Raw genomic sequence first — 26,179 nt, forward strand, 5'->3', positions numbered from 1 at the left:
TTCAAACTCAGATGTACACTGTGGTGTGGCAGGGAACTGGACCAAAAAAAGAAAAAAAACAACAACAGTGCTCGCTTTTCACTGAGGCAAATGATGGGGATGGGGAGAGAAGCCAGCCTTTCCTCTTGTACAGGTGCAGGGCCTAGGACCTGGAGCCTCTGGCCAGTGTCACAGCTAGCACTGTCAGAAACTGCAACCACCACAGTGTCCCCTTGTTTTCTAAAAATCTTTGCTTTGAAAATTTCTTCAGATTTTGACTTACCACAGCATTCTGTGGATTTGCCTGCTCATCATGCATCTCTCGGATCTCTTGCTCTGTGGACGCATGGACTTGACTCAGAACACTAAACCACTGGCTGTGGAGTGAAAGGCAGCAGCGTAAGTAAAATGTTGCTTGTGCACAAGCCTTTTGTCACCTTTGTTCTGCAGAGATCTAGCAGGTTCTGCTGGTTTTTGAAATTGCTTAAGATTCCTTTTGTCAACATGCATAAATGCAGCAAAGCTTTATGTCAGTTCAAGTAATACAGGATACAAACAAGCCCCTCCAGGTCTCCCATCCAAGTTCATGTCATACCCTTCTTCCTGAGGACAAATAGTGTGTATAAAAAGTGGCACCTCTAAAAAAACTGGCAATGAGCACACTAAAATATCTGAGTGTTTAGAAAGTATTTGTAACACATTCCTCACATTTCATCTGAAATAAAACAGGTTACCAGCTATATACAAAGCCTTTATTGGGAAATCCAACCTTCAGATAATAAATTTTGCTACACTGATAACATGACTGGTAATAGTTTCTTACAATGATACTTCTCCAAAGGCCAAGAGGACGTAAGTCCTCTGTAGAAGCACAATCGAGAGGGGGAAAAGAATAAAACCCTCAAGCAACTACCTCTACGTTTTTTGTTCCCTGTGGAGCACTAGAAAATCCAGCTGCTGGAAGGACCAGTGATGCTGAACCACAGCCAATTCACCCCACTCCAGTGGCCTTGTATTTCCACAGTAGGGAAACTGGCAGAGAGGTTTCCAGTACTCTGGCCCCAGTGCTGAGCAGCAATTGCAAAAGGATTTAATTCCAACCACACCTTCTGCTTCTGGGAAATCTCTACCCTCCTGGCATTTGTATATGATAAAGCTCAACTACTCTAAGCAATTCCTCTGAAAGAAATTTGAGGGCAGAGCTTGGCCTGTTCGGCAGGTTCCTGAATGCCATTCTTTGAGATACGAATTTGCCATTCTAATGAAAACTACCTGGGGCTGAGTTTTCAAAGGGCTCAAAAGCCCAGCCTTTAAAACTGAGTCCTCACCTCTCTGCAGAGGGTTCTCAGTCACCACCAGGTTGAGAAAACAAATGCAAGATTAATGGCTTTGAATTTAAAATAATCTTTTCTACAATTGCTTATAGTCAAAGAATTTCTGCCTATGAAACTGAAGCGCTGTCTCCATAACTCCAGCATTTGCAAGCTAACTGCTTTGCATAATGTAGATATCTGGAAACCAAATTGCCAAAATAGCTTGAGAAAACGTGCGTAGTAGTCCGTCAAACAGTACCAGTTCTGCCTTGTCATCCTAGAGCAGCTTCTAACAGCTTATACTTTCATTAGAAACAACACAAGGCATGATGAAAAACGAAGATTCGGACTGCCTGACAACGGGAAAGAAGATGAGAATTTATTTAGTTTTTATTCTTTTGTTAAGACTCAGAGGTACACCCATGGAGAACTTGTGCTTAACAATTACTTTGCTGTAAGGATTACTGATGTAAAACAAGGTCACTGAAAACCCCCTGAAGTGAGGGTTACCCAGAGAGAATGAACCATCAGCTGAAGAAACCTAAACTCACCTACGTGAACATTCCTACAAATTAAATTCAGCTTTTTTTTGAGGCTTAGGAATTGCAAATGTATTTAAATGTTAACCTTTTATTTAAAGACAAAAAAGACTTCATAGCACTGTATGCACAGTTAGTAATAATTTGTTACTGGACTTTAAGGCACAATTCAAAGGTTTCCTAATTTCATCGTGCAATCTTTGTGTAAACAATGAAAAAGAAATCTATCATGTCACTTTGCAAAAACGACAAAGGCAGATTTTACTCTCCTATTGCTTTCTCCCTCTCGGGCCATCCCTTGGTTTTCAGCTGAGTGCTAGAACTCAGGAATATGAAAAAGACAGATGAGGGTTTGAAATAATGGTTACCCACTGAAACATTACTTTTATCCTCAAATACACTTCCATGAGCAAAAACAGTAATTCCTCTTTTTGGGGGGTGGGGGGTAGGGTGGAGAGGGGGGGGAGCTCAGGTTTCCCCCCCCCTTCATTTGAACAAAAAGCAACCTCAGTTGATCGTGTAGCTCATGTGCAAAATAATTTTTCAATAGCAGATCCAGAAACAACATAATACAATGATTTTGTGCTTCTCTTTTAACAAAGCCAAACATTAACAAGGCTTTGACTTAAGCCCATCTGGAAATCCTTACACATGTCCCTCATTAAAGTTTTCTAAGATGAATGTGAAAAAAGGAAACTTGAAACACACCAGAAAAAAAACAATTTAAGCTAGATGGTATGTTATGTGTACTATATACAACAATGGTGTGTTGTGCTTCCTCTTCTACATTAAAGAAAAAACTTGAAAAAGATGCATGGCAGCAGACAAGTTTTTATGCTGGCAATTCATTATTGATCCCTGTGGAACCTTTATCAGGGCATGTACACAAGTCTAATAGAAAAGACTTTAGCTAAGCCTTCATTTTAAAATTTACTCACATCAAACAAGAATCTTAACAATGAGTGCTGAGAAATTCATATGTAAGTGTAGTTTTAAGGATGCCTAAAAATGAATCAATGACTGCATTGTAAGCATTGCTGAATTTATATTCAGGGTCATGTGATACAGGAAAGTATTACAATTTCAAAAAAAAATAGAACACAAAGCAACTTTCAAGGCTTCAGAGCAAGACGAGCTCAAGTAATGTTGACATAAGCATCCTGCGCTCTGGCCTTGGGGCAGCAACGCAATGGGTAGTAAGATTTGATTACTAAGTTCACTTTATTTAAATGCTTGATTTTTATAGGCAAGCATATTATTATCTCACACAAATGGTAGTGTGGGGTTTATTTTGTTTATTTTTTTTAAAGATACACTACACCTGATTTGACAAGTTAAGCTTGCTATTCACCTACCAGCATGCTCCTACAGCTTGATATGGATCCTTCAGCAACAAATGTTAAGACCTTTTTTTAAATCAGTAGAAAGGCCAACACTGTTGCATGCTCCTCTTGTTCATGAACACGTATTCACCCTAAAATCCAATGATCCCATTGCAACTTGAAAAGAATTAGGCTCTGCTTAAGCAAAAAGATCCCAACCCCAAATAGTACTTTATTTTAGATAGGTGAGAGGGATCTTATTGATCTAATCTGTGCAGCTAAATGCAGCAGGGTAATGCAAAAGAAAAGCATCAAAAGCTGACTACATCAGCAGGCCTTTGGAAAAAGTGTTAAATGCAACATGTTTAACACAGCCTGACTATTTGGTGACAGTGGGCAAATAAATAAATGATAAACACAAGTCAGAATGGCAGGGAGGTTAAAAAGAAAAAAAAAAGCCTAATGATTTTCATACCTTGCATCCTCAGGAGATTCAGCGATCAAGTGGTAGGTCCTATCACCCATTATTAGATCAATACCATTTTCTTTGCCTGTATTATCAACAATCTCTCTGAAAAGAAGAAAATGCCAAGACTGAGCATTAGATTGTCACCGTATTTTGAAAATGGCTATTCTCCTGAGAGGATCACAAACTACTGACATTCAGAGTAACAGCAATCGGCATTGTTGAACCTGATTAGTGTTTTATCTCAGACAGTACTAATACACCAGATGATAGTTGCCATGTTTTCTGCCTGTACTGTACAGATATTCAAGCTACTTTATGAATGTCACTATACAAAGTTGACTACTCTAATGTTTTAACATGAACTAAAGGAAAAGCATTATCAAACCCTGAGAGAGGCAAGGCCAACTGAATTTAGAAATGGATATATTTCTGAACTGATTGCATACCAATAGATTTTGGAGTGGTAAAATGAAAGCCTTTGAAAATTAAAAATAAAACAAAACCAAACCTGAATTAGTGATTCTGTGTAGCTGTAAGTCACTATAAAGACGCTTGAAAAAACGTAACTTCCAGAAAAAGCTGATCACTCATCTTCTGAAAAATTACATCTTTCTAATTTGCAGTTTGGATACCTAAGTATTGATATACTAAAAAATCATGGACCACAAAGCACAAGATTTTTAAGGAGTAACTGAAATATTGTATTAACATTTGGAAGTTTTTGGTGGAAGATTAAGACTTTCCTGAAGCTTAAGAAAGAAATCAACTTGATTTCCTTTTCACTGTTTTACTGTATTTGTCTGAAGCTTATTATTTCCTTCTTAATGAGCTATGCTTCCTTATCAGCTATACAATTCTCATAAATCTCTCTCCTACATACAACACGTAGTCTCTCCTTATCAGCCTCGTGAAGACAATTTGTTTATCTGCTGTAAAAACAGAATGCTATCATTCTGTATTGTTGTCTTTCATTTGGACAATGTTACTGGGAGGAAGGAAGATTCAACCTACAGTTCAGGTTAGGTTCAGCAACGTTTACCTGACAATTTTAAAGGTATGTTCAGCAAAGAACTTCTTCAGGGATCAGTCAATGAAACAACATAGTGACAACAAAAAGAAGGTTTAAATGTATTAGAAAAAGGGCTAAATAAATGCTATGACACACAAGACAGAGTCGAATTCAGTTTCAACACAAAAATTGTGGTAGGAAATTTAGTCTATATGGAGTTTTACTTGACAGCCAGCAGCTCATTGGTTTTACAAGGGCATGTCAGGATGCTCACCAAAACTATTTGCTTTGTCCTGCCTGAATCCAAGGCTCAACCAAGACTTCCAAAGAAAAGCTTAAACTAAGCTTTTAGTTTAGTTCAAGTACTCTGTTAAATGAACAAAATAAAACAGACAATTGCAGTTTACAAGATTCTCAGTGAAAGCAAGTGTTACAGCTCTTTATGTTTTTCTCTACCTTGGAGGAAATCTTAGGTATGTTTACACAGAAATAAGACTACCAATATCAGTAAACTGTAATTTTTAAATTAGCTAATCTATGGTCATAAAACATGTTGACTGTTTAAAATGAAAAATGCTATCCCTTAGAAAACTTTTTTTTGATGCATGCTTTATGAAACAGAATTTTAAGGCATAAGGAACTTCTGTTAGCAAGACAAATTGTTAAATTGGGTTTAGTAATTGTAGACTTTGGAAATGAATATATATCCATTGTAAAGACTTTTTTTGTGGAACTACCATAATTATTTCAAATGTAAAAAAAATCATAAATGTATACCAAGGATACAGTTTTGACCCATGCTAACTTAAATATATTCATCACCTATTAATTCCACCCTCTCCATTCTGTGTTTGCCTGCGGCAACAGACTTGGCAACATGCCCTGAATTGCCTTGGGAATCATTACAGACTAAGTAGGGCCTCCAGTCTGGGAGAAAGCATAGATGGGTTCATTATAGCAGCAGCTTTCTGAAGTATTTGGCTCTAGCTTAACTCTGGATCAGACTTAAGAGAGAGCCAAGTGAGAACAACACTTGCTTTCAAGATCTTCATCAAACACACGCTCATGCTTGCATTTCGTACAATTTGAGGGCAGAGCACTCAGTATCTTCCCAGATTAAGTCCCAAGAAGTATTTAGGAGGAACTACGGCTAGCATATGAACACATGTAAACCTACTTGGCCATTCGGACATCAATGGAACCCTTCAGCTTTTCTTCACTGTCATTTTCAAAGTACATCAACCTGGACTGCCTGAGAACAAACCATCGTTTCTTCCAGTTCCTTCTGGAAAGTGTGGATGATCCGCCCCCCTTTTTATGAAGCCAACCCTGCTTAAGTGCTTCCTGCTTGGAACGAAACCACAGGAAGGTCTCATCTTTCAGGACACACCAGCGTCGCTTCCATGTGTTTATTAAGCCACCTGGCAAAAGAGGCAGATGTAGGTTTATAGGTAGTTAAGACACACAATTATATTATAAAACAGAAGCTGTGACCAAACCAACGCTGGAAGATGCTGACCAACAATGTGCACTTGAACTGAGTCTCTGCTGTAAGCTATGAAACCAAAGACCTCATTTTTACATATCCTAAAGGCCACCATACAGTTGGCAACCTAAAGACCCTGGAACTATAAATTATAATAAATAAATAAATGTAAAAAAACCCAATATAATGTATATTAACATATACTATATATTTGCTATATACATATACAACAATTATTTAAAATAAATTATTTAGAGGTCTTATTGTATGTGAGAAACAGGTCTCCAACACTGTTTTCAGTGCATTTCGATGATAACCTAAGGAAGTTTAATAAGCATTAAACCCTTTCTTCTCTCCAATTTTCTTCAATACTTTTGGCTATTAGGAGGTAGCAATGTTCAACTCAAAACTATAAAACCTGGAAAAAGCATACTTAAAGTGGGAAATATACCAGTGTGAGCTCAGTCATACCAAAGCATAGCTATACTGTGTAAACTTCATGTGAGTTTTGCTACGACAGACAACACAGCTTGCACTGTAGTTATGTAAGTACTAAAACCTCAACCAAACCAATCTTCTCCTGTCATTCCTTCTTGCTAACTACGTCAGAGGGTAAAAATCCATGCTAATGATGACTGCATACATTATTTTTCACACAAATGTACCCATGTGCCTGTTCATCCCTGTTCCTATTCCAAGAAATTTATAGTGATGGTTATGATAGAAGAATTCTAGATTATAATTTAGTGCCAATCATTAGAAGGTAAACCCAAGAATCTTAACCAGAGAACTCCTGTGTATATTCTTTCAGTCTCTCATGCCCCTTTGCTATGCATACCCTTCCTTTCAGTCTTTCAGATCCCAAATGAAAGTTGACTGAGGTCAGTAAAACTGATCTGCAATGCAGAATGCTGTCTGTTATAAGGTTTTGGGAGAAGGAATTGGCTTTCTTCAAAATTTGGTACAATTGGACTTTGCGAGTTATTTTGCTATGCCTATATTGGATATTCCATTGTTATGACCTGGCAAATATGTAAAATGAAACAGAAGCAGTCTAAAATTTTTAATGTTTCTTTGCAGAGGGGAAAAACATTGCCAGATGTAAGCCACTGCAAGTAACTTAAATTGAGAGCAGCTCTCTCCAAACTTTTGCATCAGTCTTTGAAGATTTTGAAAATAGCTTAACTCCACAAGAACTGGAGTGCAAGGTTTAGTAAACATTTCTGTTTAGCTTGTACACTTAGCAATCTCTGATTCACACAGTACCTTTCATGTACAGAAAGCTGTGAAAGTAGGGCAGGCTGACGCAGCTGTAGACTGAATCCCTTCGGTAGGAAAGTTCATCATCTGTATCAAACCTGGAGTCAAAATCTTCTTCGCTGTCTTCAAACTAGGAAAGAAAAGGAATGAAGGCGGAATAATCTCTCAGGAAAGAGTTTAGAGAGAATTGGTTTAGAATTCTTCAACTAAAACGTTTTATGATGTACTGAAAGGACATGATTCCTTGGTGCTTCTTGTCCAGCTCACAAAGGGGAGTACACAGTAGTAAACTACAGCCTGTCCTATGTGATTACACAGTAGCCCTAATTTCATTTAACAAATTTACGAAACTGCTTTGTAGGTGATCTTGATCTTTGCAAGAGCATGACGAGGGCATGCTGTTGTGTTCGATCCCCCTCCATCACCAAAGTGCTGTGGGTAACTGCTTAGAGAAGCCCTGAAAAAGAACCTATTCCACAAGCTGTGATGATGGCTTTCCTCCATGCCCAGATATAGAACAGAAGTTCTGATGACTGACACCCACCCACAGCCACGCAACAGGAAGGAGTCCTCAGTGTAGATAGATAAATAGACAGTTAAAAGCATTTTCCTCTTAGGCAAGAGCTGTTGGCTTATCCCAATGACCACGCTGATCATGCTCTTTGGCTTTCATTACCTCCACTGCCATAGATATTTTAGTGCTAACATATTCCTTCCAAATAAGTCAGTGTTGCTGAAATACTTTTTCACTTTCCCAGTCACACAGTTTCACAGAAGTATTCTGTGAGTGGTGGAGGAAATCATATTCTTCCAAAAATATTTTTTGGAAGAGTAAACACCACAGTAAATTCAGTAAACAGCACTGAAAGAGAGCTCTTCATTGTAAGCGTCTGCCTCAGTAATTCTACCATTTGCCATCGTATGAAATTTACTCTGAAAGTAATTTCAAATACACCTGGCATATCGGGGATTTCTGCAAGCAGTTTATTCACACTGTTCCAACTTGCATGCATAACGGAACCTGTATTTTCTGAAATCAATTCCCCACCACACTACCCCATGCCAAATGTGCGCACACAGGTATTTTGCTTATGAATTGCATCCACGCCCGTGCACCGAGCTCCTCACGAAATAATGCACAGTTCTGCATTAAAACAGACAGAACCATATCCTTGTATAACCTTGGACTGCAATCACGGCTGGAGCTGCCTCTGACTCTAATATGCTCACCCCAGTGGCACTGAGATTGCAACAGATAACTATGTCCATACGCAGTGTAAATAAGTCAAACTACACGATACAGAATTTTCTAAGAACAGCTACAGTGACTGTACAGCTGTACAATGGAAAAAATATCAGAAATCTTAAATCAATTATTAGATAACACAAAAATTGATACTTACAGAAGACTGAGCTCCTTCAGAACTGAATCTGTATGCTCCAGAGCTGTTGTATGTCCCCACTGAGCATCGGTAGTCCGGTGACCACTGGCTACTGTGCGAATTAGAGAAGGTCACGCTGCTACCAGAAGTAATAGCACCATCTTCATAATCATCTTGGTCGTAATCATAGTCTCCATCGGGAGAAATAAGTTCCACAGAGTCTGGGGGTCTACAGGATACGTTTTCTGGCATGCAGTATGTAGATTCACCACTGGAAGAGTTGTGGAGACTCACTGTGTCATGGGTAGGAGGAATAAGCATGGTGTTGCTAGCAGCAGGAATTGTTGGCACTACAGTATCATTCATATACGGATCCTCTTCTGAGGAATCATCACTTGTTCTGATGCCACTGGTCCTTTGATCAGAATGGCCATGCTCACTTGGATTGGGCGAATCCTTAAATGCATCATCATCAGCTTCAAAGCCCTCATCTACCTCCTCCTCGGGATATGGCTGGCTGAAGTTAAAATTGGGCTTTTCACTGCAGGCGTTTCCAGTCTGTTCAGTGAGCTCAGCAGGATACCCACCGCCCACGGAGAGTGACCTCTCAATGTTTCGGACACATTCATCTATCTCAGCAAAGTTCAGAGATTCTAGGAACTCCTGGGCTGCTCGACAAGCTTCATCCTCGAGCCGCCTGAGTTCCTCATCTCGGAGCTGCTGCAGCCTCTGTAATGAAGCCTCTGTCAAAGACAGCTCCTGCTGCTTCTTCACGCGCTGCAGGTCTTCAATTTCTCTTTCCAGACGCAAGATTTCTTCCACCTGCCTGCTTTCTTTCTGCCTCTCCACCTCTTTCTTCAGCTCTGCCTCCTTCTGGGCTTTCTGAATGGCAGCCAGTTCCTGCTTCTTTCTCTCCTCTTCAGCCTGCATTCAAAATAAAATAAAATAAAATACTACCCCCCAACACTAGATTTTGTTGTTGTTGTTCTAAAATACTATACTCCCACCATGCTGTTCATTTAGAAGGACCTTTGTCCCTACATCAGAAAGAAAATGAAAGAAAAAGAGAAATTAAATCATGATTATATTTACTCAGAGATACTGAAAAGCTCAAGTATATGCAGAAAATTTAGTCTTTGCCAAAAATTAAATGAAGCATGAGGTGAAAGAAATTTCCATGCAAACAACTGTATCAAGTTTCCTTTAGCTTTATCTGCCAAATCTTGTAATAAGTTTAGTTTAAATGCCACAGATGCCTTTTATTTTTTTTAATGGTTGGGTTGAGATATTCAAATAAACAGGATGGCTAAAAGCATTAAGAATATCATTTACCTGCTGGGCAAGACGCTCTGCTTCTTGCCTTTGTCTTTCCCTAAAAGTGAGGGAAGAAAACAAGTTATCAAATCAAGCTCTACATAAACTCATCAAATGCCTTTGCTAGGGCAATAGCTCAATTTTCAAATCATCTGCCAGATGCAAAAGACAGCCAAAAATAAGGTCACCAAGGATATGTTTGTGAATATGTAGCTACCATGATAGCTACGTGCATCTTCTAGCAAAAGAAGAAAAAAGATTACCAAAATCACTTGATTTTACCTCCCACCCCAAAAAAAGGCTCTTCAAAGCACAATCTAATGTGGCACAGAGAGAGCAAAATCTAACATGGCGTAGGGTGTAATGCAAGAGGGCATACTGCACCTTTCTTCTTCCTCTTTTCTTCTTTCTTCCTCTTGTCTCCGCTTCTCCTCTAGTCTTTCCTTGTAAACACGTCTAGCAAGCTGGCCTCGCCGCTGCTTCTGAAGAACTATGGCTGCTTTCTTCAGACAAAGGAACTTTTTCCTACTACAGAATGCTCTGTAGTTCTTCTGTATCACAACCACATAGTAAAGAACTTTTCTATACCTCTTTCTGGAGAGAAAAAGGGGGGGGGGGGGGGGGGGGGGGGGAATCACAAAATAATGCAAATTTCTAAGGAAACAAGGGACTAATGAGCAGTCATAAGAGGTCCTGCCATAGTGACTTGCAATAACAAGCCACAATAGTGAAGCAATTTATTATGTCTAGCTCTGTGATGGTTTCCCCATTCTAGTTCACATTCTCTTCCCCAGGAGAGGAAAGAGATTCTCTTATTACTATGACAGAGCTGCGTTTTCATTAAGAAAACACACACTATCAATCTTGGATGTTCTTATTCCCTTGAGAAGAAGATGCTACCAAGTAGAGCTTGCATACGTGCACACGTGGAGAAAGAAGACACATAGGTATCCATCCAACATCTCCGAAAAGAAAGATAATGCACAGGAAGTTCTGCCATTAAAAATGGAATACAGTTTTTGAGTAACATACTGGTCAGAATATAAGGGACAGGACTAATTCTACACATGAGGAGAAAATACCTCGTTATGTAAACAAGTTTCCTTAAACTATCCTCAACTGATTTGTAGAAAAAGCAGAGGAATAAACAGATGGGATCAGGAACTCCACCTAATACATAATGCAGGATGCCAAGTAAACAAATGAAACATTAATCAGTTACCTAATGTCATGGTTCTTTAAGAACCAAACTGACTAGTTTTATTTGCCCTCTCTTTTCTCAACATGAAAAAGCAGAGATAAATCTGCATCTCATCTGGTAATTTAATTTGGGGTAGCCCCATTAGGTGCCATCCTGCTAGATTTCCTACTACGTTATCTCATACCATGATGCCATTACATGGATGGCTGACCTCCAACCTTCCATTCTGTCCTATTCATTACATCAAGATGACTCAAACACCTTTTTGTTTTATTCATGGGTCTGGTAAAGATACCAGATGGTGTTTTCAAAAGCCACGTACAGTATTTGGATGCCAGACCTCTGTGAAAGGTTAAGAATTGTACCCAAGGTATTTATTTATCTACCTCCTCCCCCCCCTCTTCCCCCATTCATACCAAGGTTCAAGTATTGATATTCTCTTCTAGTCACTTACCGGGCTGTGTAACCCAAGATGTGTGCTCGGATAATCATTGCTGCTTTGGTGACTTCCACCTCTCTCTGTTTCTCTAACTTGTGTTCCAAGGACTCACGGAGGAAAACCTACACAAGAAAACTTCTGGCTTAACTTGCTGATAATTTCACATATAAAGGACAGCCAGGGTGCTGCCAACGTCATTCTGAGCAGCAGGCCTGAGCTTTGTATTCAGAGTCAAATGATACATTTCCTTAATAGAAAAGAAAAACAAAAAATTTCTCATATTTCTCTCAGTAGGAAAAGCCTGCCTGCAGATGATCCTCTGACTATGCAGATTTCAGTAGTTTTACTGTAAATTGAGCTTCTGAGCACACGTATATTCAGTTGACTCACTGCCTGTCCTTGTCCTTTTGTGGAGACATGCTGTGATATCTGCTGGGGCCAGACATCCATCACAGCCATCCAGCATCCTGCAGACAGACAGCTGCCCAAGCTCTCAGCTGAGCTTCGTAAGCAGCTCGGGAAACACCAGCCCATCCCCAGCACAATATCACTGCAGTTCCTCCAGCAGATACAACACCCCTCCTCTGACTAAAGCCCTGGCTGGCAGGAGCTGGAAGTGTACATAGGCATGGGTGTCTCAGTTAAGTGTGACGGCAGACTATCTGTGCACATAGATCTGGGAAGAAATTCTGCTAAGTTCTCCTACAGCGTACCACCTGTCCATTCCACAAGCCATCCTGTCTCTGGCAGGGCTGAGAAACCTGAATCATTCACCTCGACTGCTCAGTGCTAACGCACAGGTAACTGTGAGCAGAGGCTAGAAAGGCTGAAGGAAAGTTTGTCTCTATGGCATGGGCTCTTAGAGGCAACGTTAGCATACAGCATTGAAATGCATTTAGCTAATCCAGCTAATTTTGCCTTAAATGAAATGAACTGCTTCTCCAGCAAAGCAGAGGCACTGCGGATGCGGTTACTTCTTCCATATACCTTGATGTCTGTCCTTTACTGTACACTCAACAAGTGGTGAGCTAACTGCTGCCAGTGCTTCTTCTAGGTCTTCTCAGCTTTTACATAATGAAGGATAAATCTTGTGGTATCACCTATAGTGGCAACAGCCTGGCATTCTGCAGGGTAAGACGTGAGTAGCTGGGATACTTTGCTCAGTGATACTTTGGTTACTTAGGATCAGAGCCAGGCTACACATCAGAGTGTGGCAACAAGGAAATTGCACGGACAGCGTGGGCTCTGCTACTACAAGAGAGCTAAAAGCAGGACCACTTCCTTGAAGTGTTTTTCTTCTTTCTTGGAAGAGAAAAAAAAAAAAGTGTAGACTTTTGGAGATGTTCAAGTGGGAAAAAGGTAGTTTAGGGAGACAAAAGCCCATCATCGAAGCAAAAGCAGCAGAAATACTGATGAAAAGCACGATTCTGAGTTTTGAATGCTGTTAGATTTTGCCACAAATTAACCAACACTAAGAACATAACAAGTCCCATAGAAAGTCCCAGAGTTCCACTATCTGAGCTGCACTGGGCGGCTTTTTATATATAAGGTTTTTGCTCATATATTAAATAAGCTGTGACATAAAAAGCCTTTTCTTTTACTCAGTGGGCGATCTTTCCTTTGCTTTGCACACACTGGCTTTAAAAACGTACTGAAATTCTCATTCAGAAAGGCATTCAGCTACTTCCTGAACCAAAATAGACATTAAGCACATATTATGCACAGGCTAATGCATTTTCCTGAGCAGGTGCACTGCAGCTTGAGATGTAAAAAACAAGAAAATTTCACACTGGAGCTGAATCATTGCAATGTTGTTACTACTCCTTTTAAATAACATAGTGCCCCATACTATACTCAGTCTGAAACCAATGCCCCCTTGTTCTCTTCTACAATAAGCTATTTATGAAGACTCTTAAAAATGCACATGCAGCTCTTGGGGGCAATTATCCCAGGCCCCAGTAAGGGAGGTTACAACAGAGCTCTGGTTCCTGCTGAGCAGTTGGTGAAAACAATTTGGGGTTCTTATAAATGTTATTTTGCTAAGACGCTAAAGCTGTGTCCAGGGCCTGTGCATAAATACTATTAGTATACTGCATCTGAAAGAATAAGGGGAACCAACACCTAGCTCTGTGTTTGATCATCATCACTGTATTATTTGCAAGCCCTGGTCTACAAAAATGGCATGAAAAATGACTCCAGTTGCAATCAGAAAAACTCAGGTTTCACGTCTCATTTCTGTTTTAACTTCAAAATGATTTAATCAAATTTTCCAATACCATCTCTGAGACACCTTAGGTGTGCAAAGAAACACAGGAAACTCTTCAAAGCCATGCAGTTCTGGGGAGAAGAGTATGAGGAGGAATGGCACTTCACACAGAAATCATTTGGATTTCATAAAATATTTTTGCTACCTCATGGTAATGAGAAAGCTTTTTCATAATTGTATTTAACAATTGACAGGAAAACTGCAAGAGTAATATATAATTCGGCTAACTTTATTTCTTGATTTGTATCCTTTCTCTCAGCTATGGAAGCCCTTGGAGAGGTGACTGGAGTTAGAGAAAAAGAAAGCACGCAATCTGCAGAGGCCTGGCAGGGAGGATCATTGGCAGTGATGACCTGAGGTTTGTAATCCACTCTGTAGTCCTTTGCACGATGCAATCTTAGTATTTAGGAAATCTCAGATCTTGCAGTGGGGAACCTTCTCCTGAACATGCAATACTTTTATATCATTTGTTAAGTCCAAGAATACTAATTTGCAAGACAGATAGAAGCTCTGCATACAGCTGTTGTCCAAGATCAAACTTGCAAAACGAGCATGCAGAAATGCCTGGACTCTTTTGTCACTCAAAGTAAAATTCCACTCTTTTAATAAACACCATTTGAAATTCTTTTGGAAGAAAAAAATGGTGCAAAGTTCAGGTTGTCTGGAAGGGCACATATTGGGGTCTCATGTACCTCTGAAAAAGACTCTTAGACTAGGATGGCAAACGGATGTAGAGTTCAACTCTGCCACACCAACACTGGCTACAATTCCTCTCCGTGATTTCCCCAACTGAGCAGGTGCCAGACAGGTGGATTTACTGGAATGAACAGAGAACTGCCTTGCAGAACAGAGTACTGCCTCACAGGGTGGGTACTTCTGAGAACGACAAAGTCCAGCAACCGTGTTTTCTGCCGTGATCCTCCCCAGTGCTCATGCTCTTGAGCATTGGTGTAAAATCCAAGTGGACTCTTTCGCCATCAGTGAAATCAGCAGTACGTTTAAGTGCTTCGGACAGCAAATTCCTTAGCACAACTCTGAGTTGTTACTATAGGGGTTTCAAGAGCATCAATAGACATGCTCAGCTTCCTCTAAGCCCAAAGGTAATTAACATTACAACTACACTTCTGCAGCTGTGCAGTCTAAATCCCATCCCCTCGACTTTGTAAAAGCAAAAGCTACTGTAGCAGTCAGATTATTTTACCTTATTTTTTCCAAGCTGCCATTCAGTACTTGTGTTGTCATACAGACGAAGTAGGACAGCACATTTCTCATTTAAATCTTCAGGCAGAGTTAAGTTTCTCATGAGGACTTTATACCTGGCAATCAAAAAGTATTTATTACTTCATTTAAGAGAAAAGTTCTATTTTTACCTTTTATTTTTTAATATTAGATTTTCACTTTATTCCTCATCATGACTCACATCTGAAGTACACAAGTCATTGTGTTTACCTTTTATAAAAGTCTTGAAAGGGCCTTCGGACTGGGAAGCCAGCCCTCCGAATCCTGACGGTCTCCAACATCCCAGAATAACGCAGCTGGTTAAGCACCACAGTCTGATCAAACTGGTCTGGCATCTAAAACAAGCAAGTTCAAAATAAGGATTTTAATAGCAATGGTTAGAGATGTCAGGGGAAATAAACACAGGGAAAAATATATGAATCTAACATGTACAAAGGCTAAAAACTGGCTACAGAATGTCTTAAGCACATTAGCAGCTCAGAACATATGAAAATATATCTGAAAATAAAAGGGTAAATTCATAACAATTTCCATAGATAAAACATGTACATCCCTATAATCCAATCAACTATCTCTTTCCATTTCTCATATGAAACTAACCACTACAATGCAGGACAAAATGATGGTAAGAACCACAGACCAGCTGACAGTGCAAAGCTCAATTATTTTGTTTCTTTAGCAACTGAACTTACAGTCCCTATAGACAATTCCAAATATCGAAGATACACTATTATAGTGCTGTGATAGTTTTAAAAAACAAAACCATAAAGTCAGAAAAGATTTAATTTTTAATGTAGTGACACTTCATCTACTGTTGACAGTAACACCTCAAACCTTAAACAAGCTGTATGTCAAGGAGTTTCTATTCTGAACATCAGAGATGTTTTCATCTGTAAATATAAAAAAAAACTTCTCTAAGTGTCTATTAGTTTGCATGCCATTTGGAACCATTTTCCATTTAGAAAATAGATAACCCTAGCCACCCCATCATGAAAACCAGTGAATACTGGTCAGTTGTGTTCCTGCTCCTAGGAGTCCTCCAGTTTCATCTCTGAAGCCTCCAAGTCACCTGTGCTTCTACTACCAGGTCTTGAGATAAGCCAGTGTCAGCCAATGCCACACAAAGCTACTCAGGACAGTGCTAATCACCACCCTGCAAAATGCTGACAGTCCTGTCACTGAAATAACACCACAGGTAAACGCACTCGAAATTCACCAGCTGGAAGTCCACTCAAACACACCAGTTTATCCTCCCACAGTCATTTGCAGAATTAGAGGGCAGTCTTTGGTATTTTGCAATTGAAAGTTTGGAAGGCAGGATCTCATAGCTGGTTTATATAAAAACTGAAGTGGCTCACACTCAAAGTTCTGCAGCTGATAGAAATGAGAGCAAGATCAAGCCCTGAGCAACTGTAAATCAGAGGACTCTCCTGTCATTTATAAACTGTCTTTAATCGTGCTTCTTGTTCAACCTGGCAAATAAATGACTCCCCCAAATTTGAACTTATCAGAAGTAATTTCATGAAAGCAGACTCAAAAGTTAATTAAAAACAGCTGTCTAAACTTTTTTTCATCTGTTAATGCATAAAACAAAAAAACTCCCTACTAGTGATGATAACTCATTTGCTAGCTTCAAAAATATTGATACATTAGCTTTTAAACCCTTCCTTTAAAAGGCAGAATGTCTAAAATAAAGCATTACAATTCTTCATTAGTTTCTTCTCTGGAGCAGTGAGAGGCAACTTCTCTGTATATGCAACAGCCCTTCTGCACAGAGCTGTCACAGAGCCATGAGGGAGAAGGCTTCCTTAGCCCTCACTGTTCCACACACAGCAAAATTTTTTGACCCCTTCCTTTGGCACAGGGACTGAAATTCATACTACAGCCTGACCCCTCCTCCACAGTCAATAGCACTAAACAAAAAATGAAAACAATTTTATTTATTTATTTTTTTAAAGTGGCTGGTCCCAGTGGTGAGCCCTGCCCTGCTTCAGGTTATCAGCGCTGCATGGCTGCAGGACCTGATCCAGCCTTAGCAGGTGGATGGGGGCTATGTAGAAATTCAGCCACCACCAGCTGCTCATGCCCAGTGAGATGGGCGCGTGGCATCCCAGGGAGGCTCAGGAGCTGCATCCACTGCGCCACAACAGCTGCTGTTGGGTTAAGGGTTCTGTCACAGAACCATAGAATATCCCGAGTTGGAAGTGACCCACAACGATCATCGAGTCCAACTCCTGGCACCACACAGGTCTACCCAAAAATTCAGACCATATGACTAAGAGCACAGTCCAAACGCTTCTTAAACTCTGACAGGCTTGGTGCTGTGACTAGGTCCCTGGGGAGCCTGTTCCAGTGCGTGACCACCCTCTCAGTGCAGAACCTCTTCCTGATGTCTGTCTAGCCTGAACCTCTCCTGTTGCAGCTTGACTCCATTCCCGCAGGTCCTATCACTGGTTACTAAAGAGAACAGATGGGCACCTGCCCCTCCACTCCCCCTCATGAGGAAGCTGTAGGCTGCGATGAGGTCCTTCTACTCCTACACGTGTTGGCTCAAAGGGCAGCATTCCCCGCCAGACTTGCGGTCAGGACAGCGTGTTTAGATGGGAGAATGGGAGAGGATACACCAAAGCCCAGGAGTGACACTGCGGACGGACAGATGGACATCTCTCCCTCCCTGAGGGAGCACCTCCTGCTCAGAGCCAACTGGCTGCTCCACTACCTAATCCTTTTAATACCAGCCCCAGGCACTTAACAAATCAGAAGTCATCCACAAGGCCGGTTTGAATGATCATTACTTTTTTTTTTAAGAACAAAAAAACTTTTCATTTTTAGCCATGTTTTGATTCACAAGGGAAGAAACATTTTCAAGACTTTTTTTCCTGCAACTACAGAAGTTAGAAACAGCCTTTTGTCACCAAAAGCTAAGATTGTCAGTTTCACCCAACTTCAAAAGCTTGGATTTTTAAGCAGAAACTCAGAACACTGCAATAGATGTTAATGTGGTATCAGCAAAGCAACACAAAGACCAATGCAATTTTATTTACATCCGTGAATTTCCTTCACTTTCCATTACTAATTATTTTTAATTACTCCAAGACACGAGACTGTTAAATTGGAGGGTCAAATCCTGCCCTGGTTTATCACTGGAATTACACCAGTAACAAATCTGGCTGCTCTGAGTAACTCTGGGGGCAGTGGTAAGAGATTTGATGGACTCTATCCTACCCTTCTCAATATGAAGAACCAGAAGAGACAGAGCTCCCATCACCTGGGGGTTTTTGACTGGGCCATCCCAGAAACTCTTCAGTCCTCAGCAACAAGGAGAGCTGCAGCCAGGCAGCAGGCAGGGAGGGAGCCAAAACCCAAAACACTTGAATTCATCCATGGTTTCCCATGTCTTATGAAAACAACCAGAAGAAATAACAAATGCAGTCCTGTGCACCATACCTCAGCATTCAGCACCTTATGACTTGGTGATACATTTCACATCAGGTAGTTTTACATTATGGACACGGGGCATTTCAGCCTCAGTCATATAAATGCTTACAGGCAGGGATAACCTTAGGCACAACGTCCAGTCAGCAGGGCTCCTCGTACTTAAAAATCAATTGCATAAGCGTTTACTGAACCAGTGCACAAGGGCTATACATATGCCACTGTAGACAACTTCCAAGATGGAGAGCAATGACCACCTCCACTTGAACTGTGCTCAGAACAGCCACAACGGTGTTAAGTGTAGAACAGCATAAAATATCCATGCAAAGGATATTTCATCTATCTTCGGGGAGACCTTACAGTAGCCTTTCAGTACCTAAAGGGGGCCTACAGGACAGCTGGGGAGGGATTCTTTGTCAGGGACTGTAGCGACAAGCAGTAATGGCTTTAAACTGAAAGAGGGTAGGTTTAGATTGGATATTAGGAAGAATTTAGGAGGAAATTCTTCACCCAGAGGTGGTGAGGCACTAGAAAAGGTTGCCCAGAGAAGCTGCAGATGCCCCATCCCTGGAAGTGTTCAAGGCCAGGCTGGGCAACCTGGTCTGGTGGGAGGTGTCCCTGCCCATGGGAGGAACATAAACATTTCACTTTTACCACTAAACCCCTCTGACACACAAAATTGCCAGACAAAGGCTACGGACTCATATGCATCACAGCCACATTCAGGCACTGAGCAACATCTACGTGGAATTTCTTATACTTTGATAGCTGCAAGTCAGAACTGTTCTGCCTGATAAAGGTGTTTTGGGTTTTGCTTTTGTTTTGTTGGTGTTTTTTTTTTTTCTGTTTTCTTTTTTTCAGTGCACTCTTTCACAGTACAACTTGTAATGCATCATTTCCAGCATCCAAACATCTCCCCTAAATTTGGGCCAGACAGCACTAAAGCCAAGGCTTTAATGTGACCTGGAGTCTGTGCTGGCGAGACTGTGGCTCCTTAAGCTGCTAAATGATTGCTCTGATATGCTGTGAGCCTCCTAAAGGGCAAAGCTTCTGCCTAAAATCACAATCAAAAGAAGCCATTAGGATAGACATCTAACACCTACGCATAATTTTCATTATAAAATCATTCCTTAGATTACAGGCTGACTGAGGTTGGGAAGAAGAACATCCCTTTTCCCTGGACAGCACCGTAAGTGGAGGCCCCAAGCAAATACCACACACACAAAACTGCAGATCGTTTGCTCCATTCAGACAAAGAGGATAATTGACTTTCACCAGTCAGACATCCTTTTTCATCCCAGAACTCCTAGCTGCCTCAGAAGAGCACAGCCACAATAATGACAGATTATGTACAGTCTCACGATTTTATTTAGGCAGGAGTAACTTCATAGAGAGATCAGGAGAAAAAAAAAAATACCAGTGCCTTGCTTATAGATCTCACTATGGCAATTTAAGTAGGATGGTATGTACAGAGATGGAAAAGATGAACAACAGATACAAGGATGTGAAAAAGTAACTTTCTATCTAAAAAAACAGTAACTTTTCTCACAGTCATACTTCTTTAAATCTGTTCTCCTTCACTCCTAGAATGAAGTCTTGGCAATTTAACTCTGGAAAAAAAGCAGCATGAATTAAAAAGAGGTCAGTCTTCCCCTGCCTTGTAGTGGGTTTTTGCATCCCAAAGTGCATTGGTATCTTTTTTTCAGAAATAAAGTAACCCCTGCTTGCACAGGGGGACTTACTAAACCAGATCTTTCTGAAACAGTTCCCCACGGTCCACTGATCTCCATCAGCAACTCCTCGAGTCAAAACTAATGCCAGGCTTTTCTCCCAAATGGATTTGAAACGTGAATAAGTTAACTTGTAATACATAATCTGTCTGAACTGATAGGAAAATTTCTGTATTCTCGTTGTTTGTTTTTTTTTAAACCACGTGACGCTTAGTGATTCTTATCCACACACACTACTTGGCAGCCTCTACTCATGCCAACGATTCAGTCCAACAACGTGAAAGAAGTGAAAAGGAAACAGCTGCAGTCTCAATAGGAAAATACATCGCAAAGACAGGATATGGACAGGGTCTAGTGCACTCTCGCTGTCATTCAAGAGCCCTTGAATTTAAGGGCACTGTAGTGCCATCCATGTTGGTCACCGTCTTACCTTGCACAAACCGTCTCACCTCTCTACCCCTGCTCCTCCAGCCACCCACTGTTCAGCTCCTTGCACCGTCAACTTTGATAGTGTCTGCCTCTTCAACAGGGTTTCAACCCCAGAACTGCTACCCTTAGAACAGAATGAGCATGAAAACCTGCATGTCCTCTCCAAGGAAGTGGAGCATCAATCCCACAGATCTAAGACCATGCACATTTCAGAGAAAGATTAAGAAAAGAAACCCTCTGTGGTCTTGTCAAGCATGCAACTAACTGTAACTGGAAGAGATTCAGGTAAAAAAAAAAAAAAAAGAAGTAGCAAGTTTGACGCTGGCTTTGTTTTTGAAGATGTTTCCTCATTATCCCAGAGTATGTGTGTCTACACAGACAAACACCATGAAAGTACAGGAGGATAAAAAACAAAGAATATGTCAAAGCTAAAAAGTTTATTCCATATTTCCGCTTCATGGCAGCAGAAAGCCAAGCAGTATTTGGATAAACATAAAATAACGGTATTTTGCATGTCCAAAATTCTCTCAGGTTTTCATTCACATGACCCCCCCAAAAAAACAAAAATCCTTTAAAAAAATATTAACACTGCTGGTGGTAACTTGACAGAAAAAGAGCATACATATATTAAATCAACACTTATGCCTCAAAAAGTTCTCCTGCGAACTCCAGGTCGGATTTCACTGCTAACTCAATAATGATATGCTGCCTCATTTATATAATCTCTACAGGTCTGAACATGAAAGTACTACATTTACTAACAGCAAGCATTCACACGATTAGCTGATCTTCTCTGCAGTTCCAAATACTGCATCTGACCTGCATGATTTTTCTCCCAACCCTGAACAGCTCAGATAAGTGACAAACTGCTGAATTTAGTCGCTCTCATGCTGCAGGTTAGAGATGCCAGTGTTAAAAATAATACTGCATAGAAAGAACATGGTAATCTTAGAGTTCTTCCACTGTACCAAAACAGTCAAAGGAGTAGACTTAATAAATTAATGTAAAAATGGTTTTGTATTTATCCTCTGCCTGTCATTCAGCTTACTTAATAAGCAAGAACGTCTCAAGGTAATTTTAAAGAAAGCAGCCATTTAAGAGCTATACAGCAGTTGGTATTTCCACATTGACCCTTTGTACTAGAGTTTAACAATTTCAGCTGGGTCAGGAACACTACTGAGCTAGGTCCATTGACAAAGATGTCACATTTCAGGTCTTGCTTGCTTGTCTGTAGATAAGAATTGGAACTAGCTTCATAACTGGGGGAAGGATGCTCAAATGATTCTGACTGGCTTGCTGTGATTTTTTACTTTAATCAACAACAGTCAAACTCACAATCGTGGAGCTATTTAAATGAGTTTGCTAGTCGGTGTCCCTGTAGTCTTGCATTTCAGAGAAATTTTCTTTTTGGGTGTTTCATATGAACTAAATGCTATCCTGAGTAAACAAACAACAGCCTCTTTGTGAACCTTCCTTTCTAAAGGTATCTGAAGACAGGATTTGTCTACTTCTCTAACTAGTGGTGATATAAAAACCTAGAGAAATGCAACCTCCTCAGAATGACAGCGTATAATTTCTTACACACTAATTAAAACTTCATGGAATAGGAACAGATTGTTAAAGGCACAGAAATCTCCAGTATTTAAGCCTAAATTATCTGAGCATGTTTAGAGCCTTCTCTGCTCAGGCTAAGTTTTTTGCTGAAGTGAGCCTTTGTTACTTGAATACATTATTTAGAGAGTCCATTGAAATGCACAGCAGGTCTCACAGCCATTTGTCCCCAAACAGTGACTGCAGGACCATCCATGTGAAACAGACGATTAAAGAGCATTTGGAAAAAGAGGGATTTCAGATTTGGAGCAGCTCTGGCAGAGTCCCAGGGTAGCACCAGAAGGTGCAACTCACAGCAGAGTCCCCAGCTGGAACTTTTCATGGACCCTCCTTCTCCACCTGTGAGTAATCCATTGCCATTTCATCTGAGGTCGTCCTAATTAAAACCTCCAACCTGTGCAGACTAAACCCAAATCTGGCCTCATTCTTCCCACATTGTGATCGGTCAGCAGGCCTCTCCTGAAGAGAATCAATCAGGCTGCCTGATAGCTACAGACATACCATGAAGAAACACACTGTGAGGTACTAATTGCAAGGACAGCTGTCCTTCCTTACCAACCGCGCGTCAGGACAGCCAATACCAGTGTCACCATTGTTCATTACAATGGTTAAGAGAACAATGTCACATGCCTGTGCCATACATACACTGCTCCATGTCTGCTAAGCCTGCATACAAACCAACTGCACATGGTGAAATCCTGACCCTCCAGGTCAGTGGTGACTCTAGATAACTTACACAGACAAGGATTCCACCCATGTTTTGTTTTCATTTTTTTCACCATACTTTTAGTCATTTACAGCAGACTTTTCAACTATGACTTTTTTTTTTTTTTTTTTTAACTTGACAGCTTATTGGCAGGCTGACCGTAAGTCCATTTCTGTATCTAAAAGCAGTAAATCCTATTTTAGGATCGTTACTATAATGGGATTTTTTCTTGCCTACGTGGCACAGATAATGGTGTTTAGTGTCATGCTTTTATTCTTGAAAGATCCGAAGGTTTATGAAGGGTAGAAAATTAGGACAAAAATACTTGAGAACCTGTTACTAAGATGAATTTCATCTTACATGGCCAAAGTCTGACATAGGTGTAAACCATTTCTTGTAACTATCCCTGTAAGAACCTAATCCTGTCTACTTTTTTATGTCTACTGTAGCGTTACTACAAGTAATCTCACACTTTAGTCTGTGAAACCTTCCAAGTAGCTAGTTCTCACTAAAATGCTAACACAGTATTACTTCAGCAGTGGTACTGCGTTAAGCATCCTGAAATAGTACTGCAGATGACTTTTGTCACCACTGTTGCAATTCCCCTTGCTTTCCCTGGGTGACACAAAACTAAGCAAGCCTTTTATACAGGCTGCAGCTCCATAGGAAGGGAGAAGATACAGGGATATTATCTCCTCTTCTCTATTGCAAGTAAGTAGAAAGAAAGAGGTAGAAATGGCTGGGAATAACTTCACTTCCAGCCACAAGAGCTTACTGGCTACACGTGGGTGGAAGGAGCTAACATTGCACTCACAGGAGGACAAAGACACCAGCTCACGAAGCACAAGGAGAGCAGCAGAGGAACTGTAAATCCAAATCATAATAATCTGAGTTTGAGTCCCAGGGCACCAACCTGACACTTTCTCTTGATCTGGTCACACTCTCTTCCTTTAGGACCACGCACCTGAATGCCATTTAGGACTTAAGTCTTCTGTTTTGGGGCATTGCTCTTAAGAGAATGCTAAAAGCTCTCTGGTATTTAAGAAATCAGTTTAGTGATTTGTGGGCTAACCTGTGTTCCTCAGCTGTGTGACTGCGACTGAAATATTGCATCCAAATCTGAAGTGCAATAAAGGAAGATGCTAAACTGGAAAGCATTTAGAGAGGAGCCATGAGAACAAAGATCAGACTGAAAAAAAGCAGCAAGGGACTTCAATAAGAGCCTTGAGAAGCTCATCAGTGAGAAATCTGCAAGGCCTTGATGATAATCTGTAAGTAGCTAAAGTAAAAGTTTACCTTCAACAACAGTTTCTAAAATGTAGCAGATAAAGACATAAAGAGCATGAAACTCAACAGAAGATATATTTAAACTAAAAGGCATTACTTCCCCCCCCGACTGTGTTAACTGGAATAGCTTACTCCTGATGGTGGGACCCTCTAAGACCACTAGAACTAGACCCTTCAAGAAAATGCCGGACTTCCTTCTTCCAGCAGGTGCTATTTTCCCTACAGTTTGCCATGCAGCTGGTTCAACTAAATGATCTCAGTGGTCCCCTTTCAACACTCTATTTGTGGAAAAAATGCTAACTTATTTATTTAAAAAGCTTAGTGCTGGCTTCTATAACCTTTGGTATGGGAATTCCCAAACACGGACTTTGCATCGAGGATAGGAAGGAGACACCCAGCTCCTGACCCACAGTGCTCATTGTAATCCAGAACTGCGCTTCCCAGACACAAGCTTCATCTTGGCAGGGAGCAGGTTCATTTCTTATGCAAGTATTTGACAGTCCAACAAGGGAAGTTTGGCTGACTGTCTAAGACAGGCTGCAGCACTGTGGACTAGCTTAGATTAAGTCATTACAAACCCTTCACGCATTTGGCAGCAAGTAACAAAAAAATCCTTCACATCATCAACTCCAACCTTTAAAAAAAGGAAAAAATCTTACAACAATCAGGAATCACACTTCTGAAAACTGTAAAGTTTAAAAGTAATAAAAAACTGAGTTATTTTTAATTAAATGTGGAGCGTATGTGCTTGTTGCATGTCCATGAAGGCCAGCAACTTCCTAGTTGAAAATCAAAAAACGGACTCAAGCAATGTTAGGAAGTTAGCACTTGATCGCACCCCTTTTTCAATACTGCAGCCACAAGCAGTTTCTTTTTCTCTGATGCATTTCGCTCCTACACACAGTTTGTTCTCTCACCAGACCACAGAGAAGCCTACAGAGCACGCAGACGATGTAACGCACAGATGTGCTGCTTTCTCATGAAAGTCAACGTTCCAGTGCAATTCCTGTATCGAGGAAAAGATCTGAATTAAAGGAGTTATCTCCTAAGGAGTCCTCTCTCTTCTTCTTCATGTATCAAGCCTTTTGTTGGAAAGTTGTAATGGGAAATTAGCCAGGCTTCAATCCCGGCCAATATCTGATATGTGTAAATTAGGAACGCTGCAAAATATTCTGCCGCGCAGCTTCGAGTTGCTGGGAAACCAGAGGTCGGGCAGCACTGAAAGGGCAGATTATTCCCATCCCGGCAAAGGCACAGGGCTCCATTCACCGCATGGCCCCAGCTCTTGCTGCTGGCTGCAGCAGTGCCATGACCCAGTGCTCCCGAGGCACAAGCGCTCCTCGGCCCCCTGGGATCCCCGTGCTCAGCCCACAGCAGCTGCAGGCTTGCACAGCTCTCCATGCCGAAGTTACCCCTTCCACCACCACATAAAACTTGCTATTTCACATCACTACCAAGGACTTCGTTGTTCAGTCTGGGGGTGCCCAGGACATCCAGGGGCTGCTTTGCGTTCTAAAACCTGTAAGAGTGCATTTCAGATCTTTCAGATACTTACATTCAGATACAGTGTTAGCGTGCAGGAGGACAATCAAGCTTACAGAAGAAAGTCATGAGGATCCCCATGATCAGCACAGACATCTATATGGCTGACAAGAGTTGCATGATGGCCTGGATAAATGACCCAGCTTAGTCCCGTATAATCAGTATGTTAAATACTACCGCTTCTTTTATCTCAGCACGTCTCAGATAGCATCAGTCTAACT

At 40.8% G+C, this 26,179-nt stretch overlaps 1 protein-coding gene and 1 long non-coding RNA gene across 16 annotated transcripts in view; one reads left to right on the forward strand and one right to left on the reverse strand.

Annotated features, from left to right (window-relative positions):
- LOC106034868 (uncharacterized) overlaps window positions 1-22,851 on the forward strand; it is a 52,658-nt gene extending 29,807 nt beyond the window's left edge. For 8 of the 14 annotated variants that reach the window (XR_007166253.2, XR_007166246.2, XR_007166257.2 and 5 more), the window contains 3 exons: window positions 251-378; window positions 14,239-14,337; window positions 22,601-22,849. This is a non-coding gene — a long non-coding RNA (uncharacterized lncRNA). Of the gene's footprint in view, window positions 1-250; window positions 379-1,604; window positions 1,875-14,238; window positions 14,338-20,240; window positions 20,363-20,912; window positions 21,554-22,600 lie in introns of those variants that run through there. The other 6 variants (XR_007166248.2, XR_001206372.3, XR_010829454.1 and 3 more) reach the window with 5 other exon arrangements.
- The window catches only part of MYO10 (myosin X), a 163,742-nt gene that overhangs the window by 17,722 nt on the left and 119,841 nt on the right, over window positions 1-26,179 (reverse strand). For both annotated transcript variants that reach the window (XM_066992486.1, XM_066992487.1), the window contains exons 20-29: window positions 15,429-15,553; window positions 15,181-15,295; window positions 11,729-11,835; window positions 10,458-10,667; window positions 10,092-10,131; window positions 8,781-9,683; window positions 7,384-7,507; window positions 5,809-6,052; window positions 3,629-3,724; window positions 263-356 (exon numbers count right to left, since the gene is read on the reverse strand). In XM_066992486.1, the coding sequence (XP_066848587.1) occupies window positions 263-356; window positions 3,629-3,724; window positions 5,809-6,052; window positions 7,384-7,507; window positions 8,781-9,683; window positions 10,092-10,131; window positions 10,458-10,667; window positions 11,729-11,835; window positions 15,181-15,295; window positions 15,429-15,553 (2,058 nt within the window). The remainder of the gene's footprint in view (window positions 1-262; window positions 357-3,628; window positions 3,725-5,808; window positions 6,053-7,383; window positions 7,508-8,780; window positions 9,684-10,091; window positions 10,132-10,457; window positions 10,668-11,728; window positions 11,836-15,180; window positions 15,296-15,428; window positions 15,554-26,179) is intronic.

The sequence above is a fragment of the Anser cygnoides genome, chromosome 2 (genome assembly GCF_040182565.1).
Source record: "Anser cygnoides isolate HZ-2024a breed goose chromosome 2, Taihu_goose_T2T_genome, whole genome shotgun sequence".
NCBI lineage: Eukaryota > Metazoa > Chordata > Aves > Anseriformes > Anatidae > Anser > Anser cygnoides.